Raw genomic sequence first — 16,888 nt, 5'->3', positions numbered from 1 at the left:
TAATTGTCATTATAGTTACATGGAGAAGTGTAATAATAAATGATTATAATAATAAATATTATTATTATTATTATTAAATAAATTTTATAATTTAAATTTCACTACGATTTTATTGATTAATTATTAATTTATGAAATAATAGTAATAATTATTTATTATTATTATTATATCATTTATATTTTAATTATTTAATAAATTATTAATTATTATTATGTTAATAATAATTATATATAAATATTAATATAGTTATAATTATGATAAATTTAATTATAGTTATTTTTTATACTGAAATTAAGTATGATTTATAATTTTAAATTATTTTTAAAATATTGTATTTAAAAATAATAATAATAATAATAATAATATATTGCATTATATATGTAAGAATTCTAAAACTGGGAAAGAGAATACCTAAGAAAAGCTAGGATTCTGAATCCTGGAAAGTTGTACTACCTTTCCTTATTCCGGCATTCTGATTACTTTGCTAGTTTGATTAAAAACCAAAACATTAAAATGTAAGGAATCAAATTATTTTCCTTTACAGAATCCTGGCAACCAAACATGGCCATAAAAAAGCTCTTCTCTCCTAGTCACCACGCCGCCACGCTCCACCGCTCGCTTCGCTGGTTTCCTTCCAACCTGCTACCTCCTACCTCCATCTCCCAATCGGCGCCTCCACTCTCTCTCTCTCAATCAGCCGAACTCGCCATGCCTACGGCTCTGCTCGTCGCTCCACCACTTGCTTCGCCGGGTTCCTTCTATCCTGCTTCACCTTCCCCGACGTCTTGTATGCTCCGGCAGTTTTTTCTTTGGCAAGAAAATATTGTGCTTTTATTTTTTTCTTTTTAGGCACAGATCTGCCAGAATAGAGTTTATTGAGTTGAAGTATTGCGATTTGTTTTTGGGTTGGTATATATAGAGATTTTGTTTCTAGTTTGGAAGATTGTCCTTTAGGCCTTGTCTATACTCGAGATTGCAAGGCTGCTAGCTTTGGAAACAGGAAAGGCTTCTTGTTTGTTGTGTATTCACGGTCCCTTTTTAGCTACATGAATTTACCAAAGAACCATCTCACATGTACTCCCTCCGTTCCCCATTAGCAGTCACAGTTTGACCGGGCACGGGTTTTAAGAAATGTAAAGAAAAATTGGTTGAAAAAGTTAGTGGAATGTGGGGCCCACTTTTTTATATTGGTTTTATAATAAAATGTGAGTGAAGTGAGTTAGAATGGAACGTAGGACCTATTACCATTTATGGTAAAAATGAAATGTGACTCTTAATTGGGGACGGACCGAAATGGAAAAGTGTGACTCTTAATCGGGGACGGAGGGAGTATATGTTTTCCCACCTAAAAGGGCATCACAGTAATTTTAATCAACTCTCCCTTTTAGCCGTATAGGTATAGATTAACATCTCATGTTGTGACATTTTTGTAATTTTTAGAAATCTAAGGGGGCCAATTAGCACATTCCAAATCCCCCATCATACTACAATTTCCACTGGTGGCCATGGCTCCGAGAATTTGCAAATCTCAATGGTCGCCACTCTCTCTCTTCATCTCAATCGCTTCGCCTCTATCTGTCCACACTATTCCCCTCTCTTCTTCCTCAATAGGTCGCTCACTTGCTCGATTAGCCTGCCCTCTCACAACACCCGCGCCATATTCAGCCCTACTCACCGCAATCCACCTAGGTTCTTTTGTGTTTCAGCCTCTGCTTCTCAAGGTACAATCCCATTCCCTCAAAATCGGCATTTTGTCTGCTCAACGCATGTTTAGAACTTCAATTACGAAACTTATAGAGCTCTAATTGTGAAATGCAACTATTGTCTATTTAGAATTTAGTTCAGGTTTCACCTAATTCGGATACCAAAACATGTTCAAGGCATAGAATTGGTTTCCAAAGCAAGTCAAGCAGTAACTTCTTTAGAATATGATTTGATGGAACTTTTAGCGTATTATATTAGGTTAAGCTAGTATAAAACAAGTTCAACTCGCAGTCAAGCAGTAAATACTTTATGAGATATTATTCCCTTTATTTTGTATCCTACTCTGTAGTACTCCTTCAGCATTAATAGAGACGTTTCATTTTCTGCACTCGTTTAATATAGTTAAAGTGTATAAAGAGTAAAGTAAGAGAGAAAATAATGTAGACATGTTCTCTCTCTTACTTTATTCTTTCAACACTTTAACTATTTATTACTACCTCAGTCTCCAATAAGAGTAACATTTGGCCTGGGGCACGGATTTTAAGAAATGTAAAGAAAAATGGGTTGAATAAGTTAGTGGCATGTGGGTCCCACTTATATATAGGTTTTATAATAAAATGTGAGTGGAATAAGTTGGTGGAATGTGGGGCCTACTTACCATTTATGGTAAAAGAGAAATGTGTCTCTTATTGTGGGATGGAGGTAGAATTATTTTTTCCCAAAACGAGTGCAGAAAATTAAATGCCTCTATTAACATGGTATGGAGGGAGTATTTATCAAGATTGATATTGTAACTTGGTCTTCTATTTCTAGTGTTTTTTTTCTCACAGCTTTAGTAATATTTCATTCACAAACTAGGTTGATATTTTGATTCTCTTATCTAAACTTGGATGCAAATTTTATAGTCTGAGTTCAGATGTATTTGGGCAAAGTGCTGAAGAAGTATTTTTCTCTGTAATGTTATTTGCAGAATCGAATAATCACAGGGATGGATCAGATGAAATATATGAGGTGATTGTAGTTGGTGGTGGGCATGCAGGATGTGAAGCTGCACTTGCATCTGCTCGTCTAGGAGCAAAAACACTTCTTCTCACTCTGAACATTGACCGAATTGCATGGCAGGTTATTATCAAGTCCCACCGTTTTTCTGACTGTTGAATATTTATCATCACTTGTTTTTGAACTAATTCGTTGTATCATGTGCTGTCTGCCATTCAATTTTGACTATGTATTCTCAAATGTTAGCTTTGATATATATATTCCAGTTGAGTTCTTGAATTCAATTAGCATTTATTATTAGTATTCTGTTTTCAAGAAGTTATGTTGCTTATTATCCCAAAGTGATGTGTCTAAGAATAATGTGAGCCATCCACCCAATAATGCGACCGCTCACCCTAAACTCTGACCCATTCCCAACCCACTTACACAGAATTTAAGTATAATTTTGCAACTTTTTCAGCCTCTACTCTCACCCTACCACTCTGAAAAAATTATTTGTACCCTAGGCAATTTTTTTCGCTCTCATCATTTTGAAATGGTATATTAGGGGAAGGTTTTCTCATCATTGTTGGACAAAAGTTTTATTATGTGTTAGGTCAACTAATGTCAGGTGTAGTTGTGAGGGATACAAACTTCAAAGGTTGTATTTGTCATTTTCAAAGAAGATGAGAAGTCTTGCACTCAAGACTTTGATAATTATTTATTGTTAAAACAAGAATAAACATGGGACAGCAAAGATTTTTCATTTGTTCACCTGATGTTACTGATGAGTGACATCTTTGAGCCAGTAGTAAGCCTGAGATATGCAGCTCCTGCAGAGCAGTCAGCGGTATTTATATTTATAAATAGAGGCACATTAAGATACTTCTTAGGCGTCTGGATTGCATTAACAATACTGTCCATGCACATTGCATGTAGCTCTAAAACTATTTATGGTTACCAAAAAAATGAGAAAAAAACATTGTTAAGGTCAAACAGGTTTATTTTAACAATGCAGCGCTATTGGGTGCAATGGTAAGACTAAGTATAGTTGAATACAGCCCTGATATTAAGGTCAAACATGTAAATAAACGACGCTATTGGGTGCAATGGTAAATAAACATATCATTGTTCATGGTATCTTTTTGAGGGAAAATGATCTTATATTTGCTTGAGATTCACATTATTTTTGCCCTAAGTTGAGTTGAATACAGCCCTGCAATCCAGCTGTTGGTGGACCTGCAAAGTCTCAACTTGTACATGAAGTGCACTTGGTGGTGAAATGGGAAAAGTAGCAGATAGGTAAACAATTGGACCTTTAATATTAGTATTGTTTTAACATTAAATTGACCATGATCATTGTGTGATGCTCTTGTTGTACGTGATGTTCAAGTAGAATACAAAACGTGTGTGCGTGTGTTGGTAGTTAGCCTAGTGATAGAGTAGTTAATGCCTAAGGCCAAAGGTCTCGGGTTCGAGTCCACCGTGACGTTTCCTTTAAATTTATGTTCATTTAACAATTAAAAAAGAATACCAAACGTAAAATGCATATCAGTTGATTGGCATGGCGTTCTTCCACTTCCTTTTAGCTATGCCATCCTATTTTGGTTTATGAAGATCGGTGTGAATTGTTTTCTTCTGATTAGTTTGTAAGGGAAATGACTTCCTAATTAGTGTATTATGTTTCATAATTCTTTCGCATTTGGTAATTGTCAAATCCACTTGGAGGAAGGCTGGAAGGAAGCCAATAGTTATGTTTTCAAATGCTGAAGTTTCTATTATACTGAAATGAATGCCTGGCATTGAATGAGGAATAAAAGGCCTCCGTGTGAAGTTATGAACTTTCTTGATCAGAAATATTTAACAGACTAGTCAATGAGAGAAAATAAATGAGTACTTAGAGCACTGAGGTGTGATTGAGTAGGCATGCTTTATCTGGTTAGTGCCACAACATCATGCACTGAACTAATTGGACATAAGATATGCCTGACTGATGTAATGAGTAATGAATAAGTTTCTTCAATATGATGAGTTGATGACAATAAGAAGATATCAAAAGAAATAAGATTTAATACAGGGTGTTCCTATTTCACATGTGTGTTTCTGTTTGGTAGACAATGCTCCCTATCTCGTTTGCAGCTTGTTTATTATATGTAAATGAGTGGATATGATGTCTATATTTCAGGTGTTACTTGCAAAAGCGTATATTGAATCTCTCAAAGGGTCCTGCTGTCAGAGCATTACGTGCTCAAACTGATAAACGGGAATATGCTTTTGAAATGAAGAAGATTGTGGAAAGGCAAGTTCATCCATCCTTCCATGATGAGAGATATAAATGAAGTGCACTTATGAGTAAACTTGACTTATTTCATCTGTGGTTCACTAATTGCGCTGTAGTAGATATTGCTTCGTCTGTATGTCATTTACGTTGAAATTTTTGCTGAAGAATTATTATAATGCTGTAATATAAGGGTAGAGCTTCGTGTTTGATCTGAGATGTCACTGTTATTTGTTGCTTTCATTTTCTAACTATCGGTTCATATGCTCAGTACTCCTCACCTTTCCATTAGAGAAGCAATGGTGACGGATGTATTGGTAGGGAAGAATGACAGCGTAGAAGGCGTTCAGACATTCTTTGGCATGAAGTTTTATGCACCTTCAGTTGTTCTCACTACTGGCACCTTCATGAGTGGGAAAATCTGGGTTGGCAGAACTTCTATGCCTGCAGGAAGAGCTGGGGAATCAGCTTCACATGGCCTTACAGAAAATCTACAGAAGCTTGGATTTGAGACAGACCTGTTAAAAACTGGAACACCTGCACGGGTAGATTCTCGCACAGTGGATTTCTCCGGAATGGAGCCTCAACATGGAGATGAAGAGGTTATGCAACTAAATTTCATATATAGGTTCAATAGTTCAATGGGATGTAGCTTCTACTGTTTATTTGGTAAACTGTTTACATTTTATGGCCAATGCGACGTGGGTTCGTATCTAAACTTGTATACCTTTACACTATAATGCAGTTGGCTTAAGAAAAAGACAGCAACTGCAGAAGACAGATGTAGGCAGTTGGGTTATTTAAATATCTTAGTTCGTTCATATATTCCTAATTTTGGACCACTGATGTTATATATTGACAAATCTTCCTAGTGTCTTATCTCTAGTTTTATTAATAATGGATTGATATTCAAAATTCTGGTTGCATGTTAGGGTTGAATCACCTTCAGGTCTTGTTTACCTGATATTACCGTACGTAACTTAGGTTGGCCCCAGACTTCATGGCCACCCAGCTTAATTCTCATGTTGTTAAGTCCAATGCCTAAAAAGTTCAGCTTTTTTTTCATATTTTAAAATTAAGCTATAACTATGTAATGGTGAATATGGCAATTGTCTGTATGACTCAGCAGTTGAATTTGGACCAAAAATGATAACTCTAACCACAATGTCATAATAGCTGTTTGTTATATTCTGTCTCTGACTCTCTGTTGGTTTGAGCTTAATTATCAGCTAAAGCTTCCAGAATCTTATTGGGTGGCTGTGCTCGTAATAGATACTTTAGGTATTTAAAACTCTTTTTAATGATCAACAGGTAAGCTGGTTTAGCTTTGATCCTGATTACCATATTGAAAGGGAACAGATGTGCTGCTATCTGACACGTACTACAAAGGAAACTCATCAATTAATAAAAGATAACTTGCATGAGACCCCAACCTATGGAGGATGGGTGGAAGCTAAGGGACCTCGATACTGCCCCTCTATTGAAGACAAGGTGAGGATGATGTAGATACCTTTAGATAGATGTATCTCTGCTTCTTTTCTTTGCCATTCAGAAATTGTGTGCATGCCAGTTATAGATAAATGTGATACAGAATGCATGAACCTGCTTATTAGATTTCTTTCATATTGTATCTATATTTTCCTTAAGTTGTTGTGTAACATCTTTCTAGATTGTCAGATTTCAGGACAAGGAGTCTCACCAAATATTTCTTGAACCAGAGGGTCGGACAGTGCCTGAACTGTATGTACAGGTTATTAGGTTCCAATTCTTCGTTTTTTTACATACAAGTATATGGGCTTCTTAAACTTCTTAAGAAAGGTAAGCAGTAATGTATAGAGACATATAGAAGACAAGAATATGCTGTATATTCATTATTCAGAATGCGAGTCTCCCATATAATAGGGAGTGGAGAGATAGATTTTCATCTAGGTTAAATCTATTCCTCAAATAACAATTAGGAAATCCTAGATATACTAATGAACTGTAGGAACCAATATATATGATAATGGTTTTCTTTTTTAAGATAAGAATAATGACAGGATCTACTATCGCTTTTTGCATGTCCTTGGAAATTTATAGTAGGTACAAAATCTCCCACTTTGTGACCTATATTTGCCATTATGAACGCCAATCGTAAAGAATATTTCTATTGGAACATCTTTCAGAGAGATGATCCACTAATCGACGGAAGAATAAGTAATTTGACTCATTCACATCCAGATCATGGATGCATGGAATCCATACTTTTGCAAATCTGAATTGAAGGATGGTATAGAATTGGTCTGTTTTCATCATTATATCCATAGTTAGTGCGTTCATCATGAGCAGTTCCAGCTCCATATCAAGGTCACAATCAATAATTCAATATTGTCACTACTCAGTAGCATTAAACTATATCGACAAGTATTGATAAAATGCTAATAGATATGCGTGAGAAAATGATAATGTACCTAGGAACTACTCACGCTTTTGTTTTTGCTATTTCTGCAACTTTTTGCTGAACCTGTTTTTTGTTTAGAACACTTGTCTATCTTATCTTGAAAACTGTTCAATGCTGAGGCCTGCTTACGCTGTGGAGTATGATTACTTGCCAGCACATCAGTGTTTTAGGTCCCTCATGACAAAAAAAATTGAAGGACTATTTTTCTCGGGCCAAATAAATGTTACAACTGGCTACGAAGAAGCTGCTGCGCAGGTATTTTACAATTAATACGATGTTGATGTGCCTGTTCGCCATCTATAAAGGATTATATAATTTTCAGTACCTTATCTGACAGGGCATCATTTCCGGAATAAATGCTGCGAGACATTCAGATGGTAAATCTTTAATTGTCCTGGAGAGAGAAAGCAGTTATATAGGAACTTTGATTGACGATTTGGTGACGAAGGACCTCCGGGAACCGTATCGGGTGTTGACAATCCCGTCCACTATCATTTTCTACAGACCACCTCCTTACAAAGAATGAAAATGAATTTATAAGGATGATAATCCCTAAGAACCAGCTTGAGCTCAATATATCAAGCCCTCTATCGTGTAATTAATCTTTCTCATTCATTAGTCATTAACTAACTACCGGAAATAGATTGTTGATTATATAGCCATGCTTCTTCTCCTAACTGAACAACAATCAGTTACTCTAGCTTCAACTGGTCTCTCATTTGCATTCACATCTTTGGGAGAGTGGTATTTGCATGGCTAGCTCCGACACTAATTTTTACTGTTGAATAGTGGCGTATATTTATTATTTACTTGATTGTTTGAACTATTTATTATTTATTTTTTTGCTACAAATTTTCAGCCGCTCTGAACATCGCTTGCTGTTGCGATCTGATAATGCTGATAGCCGCCTCACACCCCTTGGACGAGATATTGGTTTGATAGATGATGTGCGTTGGAAGATCTACCAGGACAAGCAGGCTCGAATCTTGGAAGAGAAAAATCGACTCAAGACAGTCAGAGTTTCAGGTTGGTCTTTATGCTTTTATTCCCGAGTATCCACAGACATTGTATGATGATTGTAAAGTTGATACCTTGTCGAAAAATAGATAAAAGAAGGTCCTTCATCTCTTGACAATGGCTTGTTTATGCACACACCATTATGTAGAGATCTCTCTATCCACAACTCTACATACTTTGTTGTCATTCATGAATCATGATCAATATTTGTTTTGCTGATTGTCTTGAAATTTATACGTGGTTGGAATCTATAGGAGAGGACATTCCGAGAAGCCATAAACAACTTGCTAGATGCAAAACCACCAGTTCTTGGAATTAATCCTTTCACAACTTACAAACTCAAACACCTCAGCCAAGAATCTTCCGTTGCATAACTTCTGAATGTTTAAGTAGTAGAAAATTTTGAATTTTGCTAATATTTGTGGAGGGAATGATGACAAATAGTATTTTTAAATTAACTTAAAGGTTATATTCTGTAAAATTGGCATGGTGACTATAAATACTGTACCCTTTATGTGTGCTTTCAGGCGGAGATCTTGCTGCTGAAAGTCACGGAGGTTTCTTCTCAGCCTGTGAAGGAATCATCTACACTGGAAAGCCTCCTTAAGAAGCCCCACGTACAATACAAATTGTTTGACAAGCATGGATATGGAAATGCTCTATTATCTAGGATGGAAAAGGAATGCGTAGAGATAGATATTAAGTACGAAGGCAACAAACCCAACTGCGGCAGGTAGAAAACTGAAGCATGATAAATTATATTTTAACACTTAGCGAGCTTGTTTCTCTCTATATTGTCTTTCCAGGAGATCTTTTATAGTCTATATATATATGATTTCACTGAATTAGAAAATCTGATTTTCTTTTGTTAATTGACTTTGTAGATGGCTCAACAACAGCACAGACGCCTCCCTGAGGACCTTGACTATCATGATATGACAACTTTGTCACATGAAGCACGTGAGAAACTGTCGAAGGTATTTTCCTTATTGATTGTAGTTATGCTATTTCTACTTACAAATTAATAGTTCACATTTTCCCCCTGTTCTTCAAGGCACAGACAAATAGGCAATGAACAGCATATGCATAAATGGCTTTTTTGCTTTTTCCTTAATGGTTTTGGGTAGGATATATATTGATGCTCAATTAAATTGCTTCCTCGATACCACGTAACTAGAATTTTGCACGTCCAAGATTGTTACGATTACAGATTAGATGAAACCAACAATAGAAGTGTGAATGGTTGTTTGTTTTACCACCAGATGACTTGTTCCTTCCCCTCCGAATAAAGGATAAACTAGTTGGTCAGCTATCAATTCTGGAAGGTGAGGCCGCAAACAATTGGGCAGGCTAGTAGAGTAGGTGGAGTAAGCCCTGCTGACATCACTGCACTTCTAATAATCCTAGAATCAAACCGGAGGAAGGCTCAGGAACGAACGCAACATCAAATAATCACCTCTACTCTGGCTGGCGAGAAGCAAGAAATGTCGGAGGCACACTAAACTATTCAATGTTAAAATCATAGTATCTTGTAAATGACAAGTCTGGTTTTGATCGGGTAAAAGTAATTCTTGAAGAGCTTTTGCACCTCTGCCTCTGTGCATTTTCATGAGGCCATATTATTTGTATAGTGGTAACGTTTATTTTCTTTGTCACTACATATATTATTTATCGTTTATTTGTTAAAATATGGGATCTTTATTGCCAAGTCCAAAATTTCGAAATCAAAGTGTCAAATCAATCTTATGATTCTATGCATCTATCTATACATCTATCTATAAATATATAAAAGGCGAGTTTTAGACATAATTTTGAATATTCATAAATTTTTGGCATACTTTTAAATATTTATTAATTATGAAGGAGTATTAGATAATTTCTTCTTGAACGTTACTAATATGGATGAAAGTTATGTAACCTCCGCCATCCACAATTGATAATAAAGTTTCAATTTTTAATGCAGTCAAGTAATTGAAAAGTTATGTAAAATAAATCGTGAGATGGTACTTGAAATTGCTCTCATTTTCTTTCACAAAAATATTATACACATAATTAATACAGTAAATAATTGAATGCTCAATAATTATTATGCATTTAGTGCCCAAAATTGGTGTAAAGTGTGCGTTACTTGAGGTACAATGAGGCTATCATATAAATTTTAAATTTAATAGTATTAACCTATTTGTCCGATTTGTCGATTTTAATATTAGGGAAGTTATAAGGATTATAAATTTAAATTGTTAGTGGAGAAAGTGAAAGTTTTTGAAAGAGTCTCCTATAATTCTATTTTTTGGACTATAAATATAGGAGATTTGATAGCTTATATAATCCACTCATTCGCTACCTGTTTTTCCATTCCTCTCTATATGATTATTTTCCCTTTGTGTATTACTATTGAATTTTATTTTGAGCCATCATTTCGCTCTCTCAGCTGTTTTGTGGTTGGAGATTTTTTTTTCTCTTTAGTTTACTGATCTCTATTTCCATTAGTTTATGCATTCAATTTTTTATTATTTTTATGTTAATATATTTGTTGTTGTTGAGGACAAGGAAGACGACAACGAAGAAGGTGATGAAGCCAGAGATGATGTGAAAAGAAAAGGTTTGAGATATTTGCGTTTGATAATTGTACTTTTTATTTGTATATTAGATACTTATTTAATATTGATAGTATTTTAGTATTGAAGTATGTATGTCGTAATGATGATATTTTTCTTTGTTGTAGAGACATAAGTATCGAAATTAACAAATATTTTCATGATGGTTTACTTTAAAATTTCTACAATTTCATATCTAAAATTATTTAACATATTGTTATTATAGAGTACTATATTTTTTTTATTTTTAAATCTTATTTAATGATGTTTATTTTTTATTTTATTTAGTTTATTCGCAATGTCCAATTAATAGAACAAAAATATTATGTGTCGCGCATACCGCGTGGGCTAACACTAGTACATATATAAAAGACGAGTTTCAAGACGTTTTGAATAATTATTTTATGCAAAGGATGTAAATGCAATTAAGAAAAATTATTAAATAGCCTTTCATTTTGAACCCACTTAATTTATGTAACTGTCACTATTTTTAGGTATTTCTTAAATGATTTTGGCTAAACAATATGGTGTGGGAGTTTTAAAATAAATTCAGCCTAAAATTTGTAACTGGCATAATTATTTTTAAAATAAATTTGTGAATGTTATACGCAATATGGTTTCTTCATATGTTTGACTTTATTATCATATTATATTATATTTATATTTATTATCATATAAGCAAGGTATAAATGGTTACACTAATTAAGGAGTAATTAGTATTATCATTATCATATTTATATTTATTATCATTATATATAAATGGTTACACTAATTAAGGAGTAATATTATAAGTGCTAATATAATTTCATCACAATAAACACCGTTGACCGATTACATTTAATATTAAATAATATAATAAATATATACTCCACAAATTAGCCGTTACTGTTAGCTGTTTAGAAGAATTGTATAGTATAGTAATAGTATATTTTATTAATTAATTAATGGAATAAAGTCAAAAACATTGTTTAGTCCACAAATTGTTAGTATTACATAATTAATGGAATTAGCGTTACACTAATTTGTAACCGCCGCATCATTAGAAACGTACTAAAAATTATTGAAATAGATTCTTTATATATTTTGACTATAAATATATGTCATTCATAAGCTTATTACTCACTTTCTCATAGCTTCTCCCGTTAAACTTCTCAATAGAATTTGAAATTTGTAATCTACAATCTAGCATAACTTCCTCAATCATCAAAGTTCTATGTGTTTTTTGTTTTGAAATGACCAAACTCGGAGACAAGTCAAATGTCGTCAGCTTAGAATGCATTTTCCAAGACCGCATGGTAGGTGTTTTGTCATTTCTAATCTTATCAGTTTCTAACTTTGTTTTGCTATATCACAGTGTATTTCATTGCTTTTATATGATTCTGATGGATCTTGCTATAACGCAGGATATTGAGAAGTTCAATATTGTCGGGATGTTGCCAGCGTATATAGGAGAAACGATGGAACTTAAAACGTTTTTAGTAGATAATTTTATGCGTGATTGAATTTGTTGTTCATACCTATTTTAATTTGAAAATTGTACACTCTTTGAGTTAGGTATCATAAGATCTTTAGACTGATTTCGAGATTACTCATATTTGTTAGGATCCTATTTTAGAATATTGGTGATGCTTTATGTATATGTTTTTTTGGATATTATTAAATTAATAGTCAAGAAATTCAAATGTGTTATAAAGTTAATATTTATTACTCTCTACGTTCAACAAAAATATGCACTTTTGGTTAGATATGAGTTTTAATCCACAATTGATCAAGTAAGAGAGAAATAAAAAGAAAAAGTTAATAAAGTATTATTAGTGGAGAATGAGTCTCATCTTATTAGAAGACATTTAAAATTAAAAAATGTATATTTTTGTGAGACAGAAGAAGTAGTGCAATTTTTATACAATTTCTCATTCAGCAACAATTTATCATAAGCGGTTCGAACTTTTTGACATCTTAATTAAATATGTGTATAGATTTCTAAAGTTACTTCATTTATGTTTTTGGAATTGAATTTAAATTGTGCTTGGTTGATTTCTAAAGTTGCGTTATTAGGTTTTTGGAATTGTACATTTAAATTGGTTTATATATTTGTGATTTGTAATCCTTAAATAATTTAATAATATCTGATTTTAAGTAATTAATTCAAAATATGAATTCACAGTGATGAAATTAGTGAGTCGTGCATCGCACGGGTGTGATACTAGTTCTCCTTAAAAGGAAGGATTAAGAGAATCCCGAAGTTCAATTTATAGTGAAAATCATTCTTCTTGGTGTTAGCATATACAGTAGATACATTGCAAAGAAATGCAAAACTTAGCCCATCTAATGTGAATTACCAGTTTACAATACCTTCTTAAACTTTCATTGTCAGCTATAATTTACAAACCACCATTATCCAGCAACCCTCAGCTTATGATGGATGTGTTGCATAAAAATGAAATTTACATTCATCATAAGACAATGGAAAAAGCAAATGTTCTAGTTTTGCATTCAACCGCAAACAAAAAGCCAGAATCATTATTTTCCACCTCATCGTTCATGTCTAAGAGCTCAAATAATACTCTTTAACTACCATATACTGGAAATGTTGCTCATATGATCCAACAACAGAGTGAAAGTGTAGGTAATTACCAGAATCTCCGAACTAGAACTGCAAATCATAAGTTTCCAGAAGAATATTTAGCTTACACTGACTATTGGGTAGCTTTATCAACAGATGGCGGCTTGGGTTGCGATGAACCATATTTTACTGATCTCTCTACAACTTCAGCAGAAGTAGACGCCTCCTCACGCTGTTTGCGGATCTTCTCTTGAAGAGATCGAACTCTGTCTTCAGTTTTGCGCAGAGCTCTCCACCTGTAGGTCAGCCATAAACCAAAACCTCCGTATACAAGAATATAAGAGCCCCATACATAGGGGTAAGCCTCGACATCTTCTTTGGTTTTCCTATACCGCTCTTTAATTTTCTGTAACCACCCAACAGGCACAGGTTGCTCATTTTCTGTTCCAGTTAACTGCTCTTTTGCTTTTGGGTTGGTTGTCATCTCCTGGTTCAGTGTGCCATAAATATTACTCCTAATACTGATCACTTTATTTTCACAATATCATTTAATCCCATAAAAAAAATACACTCACTCATCCCAAATGGCAACTATTCCATGTAAAAAACAAGACTAACAACAACAGCATGCTGACAAGAAAATCAAATACACAAGTCCAAAAACGTTGGAATTCTCTTTTCAAGTAAAAGGACAAATCCCAGATTATCAAGAATACACCAAACACAGAGTCATATTATCCCTCCCCAAAAAAAATAGAAACATTTTCCTTGGTTCGTCCCCTAAAAATAGAAACTTTCTATTTAAGGAAATTTCTCTCTCTCTCTCTCTCTCTAATGACGTGGGACCCATTTTCCACTAACACACTTTTCTTTCTATATGTGATAAAGTTTACCAATCTTGCATTAAAACCTGTGTCGTTTCTAAAGTTTGTATTTTTAGAAGACGGAGGGAGTATCATTTATAAATTCCAAAAGAAACTTGAGAAATTCAATTAATCTCGTCATCTTTCCCCCACCCCCTCACAAAAAAAAAGCTTCTATTATAGGGGTGATATCAATGGACATGACGATCCACACTTTCCAAATCAACACATTTTAAGCAGCATAGAAGCTACGTAGCTGGGAAAAAAAACAAAAAAAAAAAACCAACAAACTCAAACAATTACGTATCTGAGCTAAATATATAAGGAGTGGGAAAATTAATGCAATAAACCCTAAGCCCTTATTCTTAATGCTAAATCCTAAATCCTAGCAATAAAAAGTGGAGTCCAGATTTCCGTAATCGAAGTGAAGGCAAAGATCTATTTCATGGGTGATGTATATTTGATCAGCCGAAAAACGAACAAGAGAAAAATGTAATGCAAGCGAGAGAGGAGAGGAGAGGGGGTTTGGTTTACCTGGATTGAATTTCGGATTTCAGAAGCAAAAAACCCTGCAACAATTTGGGTTTTAGTTTTGTGTTTAAAACTCTTCAAGTGATTTAAGTTATTTTCTATTTTAATAAAAAAATAAAATATTGAATCACTCTTACTTTATCTCATCATCATCGTATTTCTTTCGGTCCGGATCACCTAATGCATTCCCTATCCATTTCTTCCTCCACCCCTCACAAACATATTATATTATATTGGGGTCCACTCTCATGTATGTGAGGGGTGGAGGAGGAAATGGATTATGGAATGCATTAGATGATCTGGAAAGATTTCTTTCTAACACAATTTCTTAATTTTCATGTTAAAATTTTTTGATCCAACTTAATTGGAGACAAAAGAAGTGGAGTAGTAATTTTTTTGTAGAGTAAAGACCAAAATTGATCCTGAACATATGCTCATTTTATAATTTTGGTCATATATTTTATCTTTTGAATTTTTGCATCCTGAATATTTCAACTCGGATCACAGTTGGTCATATACTAATAATTTCGTCAATTTTTAAACGATTTTAGTCCGATTTTAATGGTTTTAATAATAGTCTCATTCGAGTTAAAACCGGGTTAAAATCGTTTAAAAATTGACGGAATTGTTAGTGTAGAATCAATTGTGATCCGAGTTGAAATGTTCAGGATGCAAAAATTCAAAAGATAAAGTATATAACCAAAATCATAAAATGAACATATGTTCAGTACAAGTTTTGATCTTTATTCTTTTTTGTATCATTTCCAAAATCTCTATTTCTAAGAGGATTAGCAATGGAAGGGCCCTCCCATTCCACATCAGCATTTGCCAAAGGGTCTATCTTCCTGCAATGGAAGGGCCCTCCTAGAGGCCCTCCCATTCCATTTCATTTCTACTTCATTACTATTTTGTTTTAATTTTTTGCACATATAGATTTGATATGATATCAAATTAAATAAATTTAAATGCCAAAAATCATATAAATTTAAATTTAAATTTAGATGAAAACTTAAATATGTGACAACTTATTTATTTAAAAATACTAAAAAACTGATACTATTGTTTATTTAATAAATTTATTGACCCACTATAAGCCCAATTAGAATTAATAAAAGAAGTTTAAATACAAATAAGGGTTATATTTTTTCTTTCTCACTCACAGTCGCTCTTCTTCTTCCTTCGAGTATTTCTTCTTCCTCTATCTCTCTTTCCCTACTTAATCACAGCAAAAAAAAATAAAAATAAAAAAAATGAGAGGGCCTTCGATCGGCCCTTCCGAGGAAGGGCCGATCGAAGGCCATTCTCATTGGCATAGGCCGATATATCGGCCAATTGGGGGAGAGGTGGGGAGGGTGATCGACGGCCCGTTCACCACCATGGTTGGCCGATGAGGCCGATGGGGAAGGCCCTCCCATCGGCCAACCATTGCTAATGCTTTAAGGAATTGAGCAAATAGGAAATACTCCCTCTGTCCCCAAAAAATATGGACATTAGGTTCGGCACGAGTTTTAATATAATATTGGTAAACTAAGAGAGAAGTAGAGAGAAAAAATAATTAAATTTAAAGTATTGTCAGTGGAGAATGAGTCTCACCCTATTAGAGAAAAAAGACTTTTCAAAATTAGAAAGTGCATATTTTTATAGGACAGACTAAAAAGGAAAGAGTGCATCGGGTAGACTCTCTGTGTTCTTGAACAGTAGGTGATTTCATATAATTTTATTTTGTATAATAAATGGAAAAAATTAAAGTAAGAGAGAATATAAGAGAAAATAATTACTCCATATTCTTTGAAAATACTCCCTCCGTTCCCTCATAGTTGAGGCGGAACTTTTCGGCACGAAGTTTAAGAAATGAATGTTGAGTGTGTTAAATAAATAGATAAAAAAGTAAGAAAGAGAAAAAGGTAGAGAGAATAA

At 33.8% G+C, this 16,888-nt stretch overlaps 1 protein-coding gene and 1 pseudogene across 1 annotated transcript; one reads left to right on the top strand and one right to left on the bottom strand.

Annotated features, from left to right (window-relative positions):
- Positions 1 to 1,472: 1,472 nt before the first annotated feature.
- LOC125189878 lies at positions 1,473 to 10,072 on the top strand (annotated as a pseudogene).
- A 3,410-nt stretch (positions 10,073 to 13,482) lies between these two features.
- On the bottom strand, positions 13,483 to 15,056 carry LOC125187655. Its single transcript, XM_048084283.1, has 2 exons — positions 14,975 to 15,056; positions 13,483 to 14,064 (listed from the first exon to the last, which is right to left on the bottom strand). The coding sequence occupies exon 2, from the start codon at positions 14,059 to 14,061 to the stop codon at positions 13,711 to 13,713; it is 351 nt and encodes a 116-aa protein (XP_047940240.1). The 5' UTR covers positions 14,062 to 14,064; positions 14,975 to 15,056; the 3' UTR covers positions 13,483 to 13,710.
- Positions 15,057 to 16,888: the final 1,832 nt, after the last annotated feature.

This window comes from Salvia hispanica, chromosome 5 (genome assembly GCF_023119035.1).
Source record: "Salvia hispanica cultivar TCC Black 2014 chromosome 5, UniMelb_Shisp_WGS_1.0, whole genome shotgun sequence".
Classification (NCBI taxonomy): Eukaryota; Viridiplantae; Streptophyta; class Magnoliopsida; order Lamiales; family Lamiaceae; genus Salvia; species Salvia hispanica.
The sequence above is the reverse complement of the archived record's forward strand: the minus strand, read 5'-3'. Positions and strand labels throughout refer to the sequence as shown.

Excerpts from the sequence above, each read along its gene's own strand:
- LOC125187655 (XM_048084283.1), bottom strand. The coding sequence starts at position 14,061 with ATGACAACCAACCCAAAAGCAAAAGAGCAGTTAACTGGAACAGAAAAT.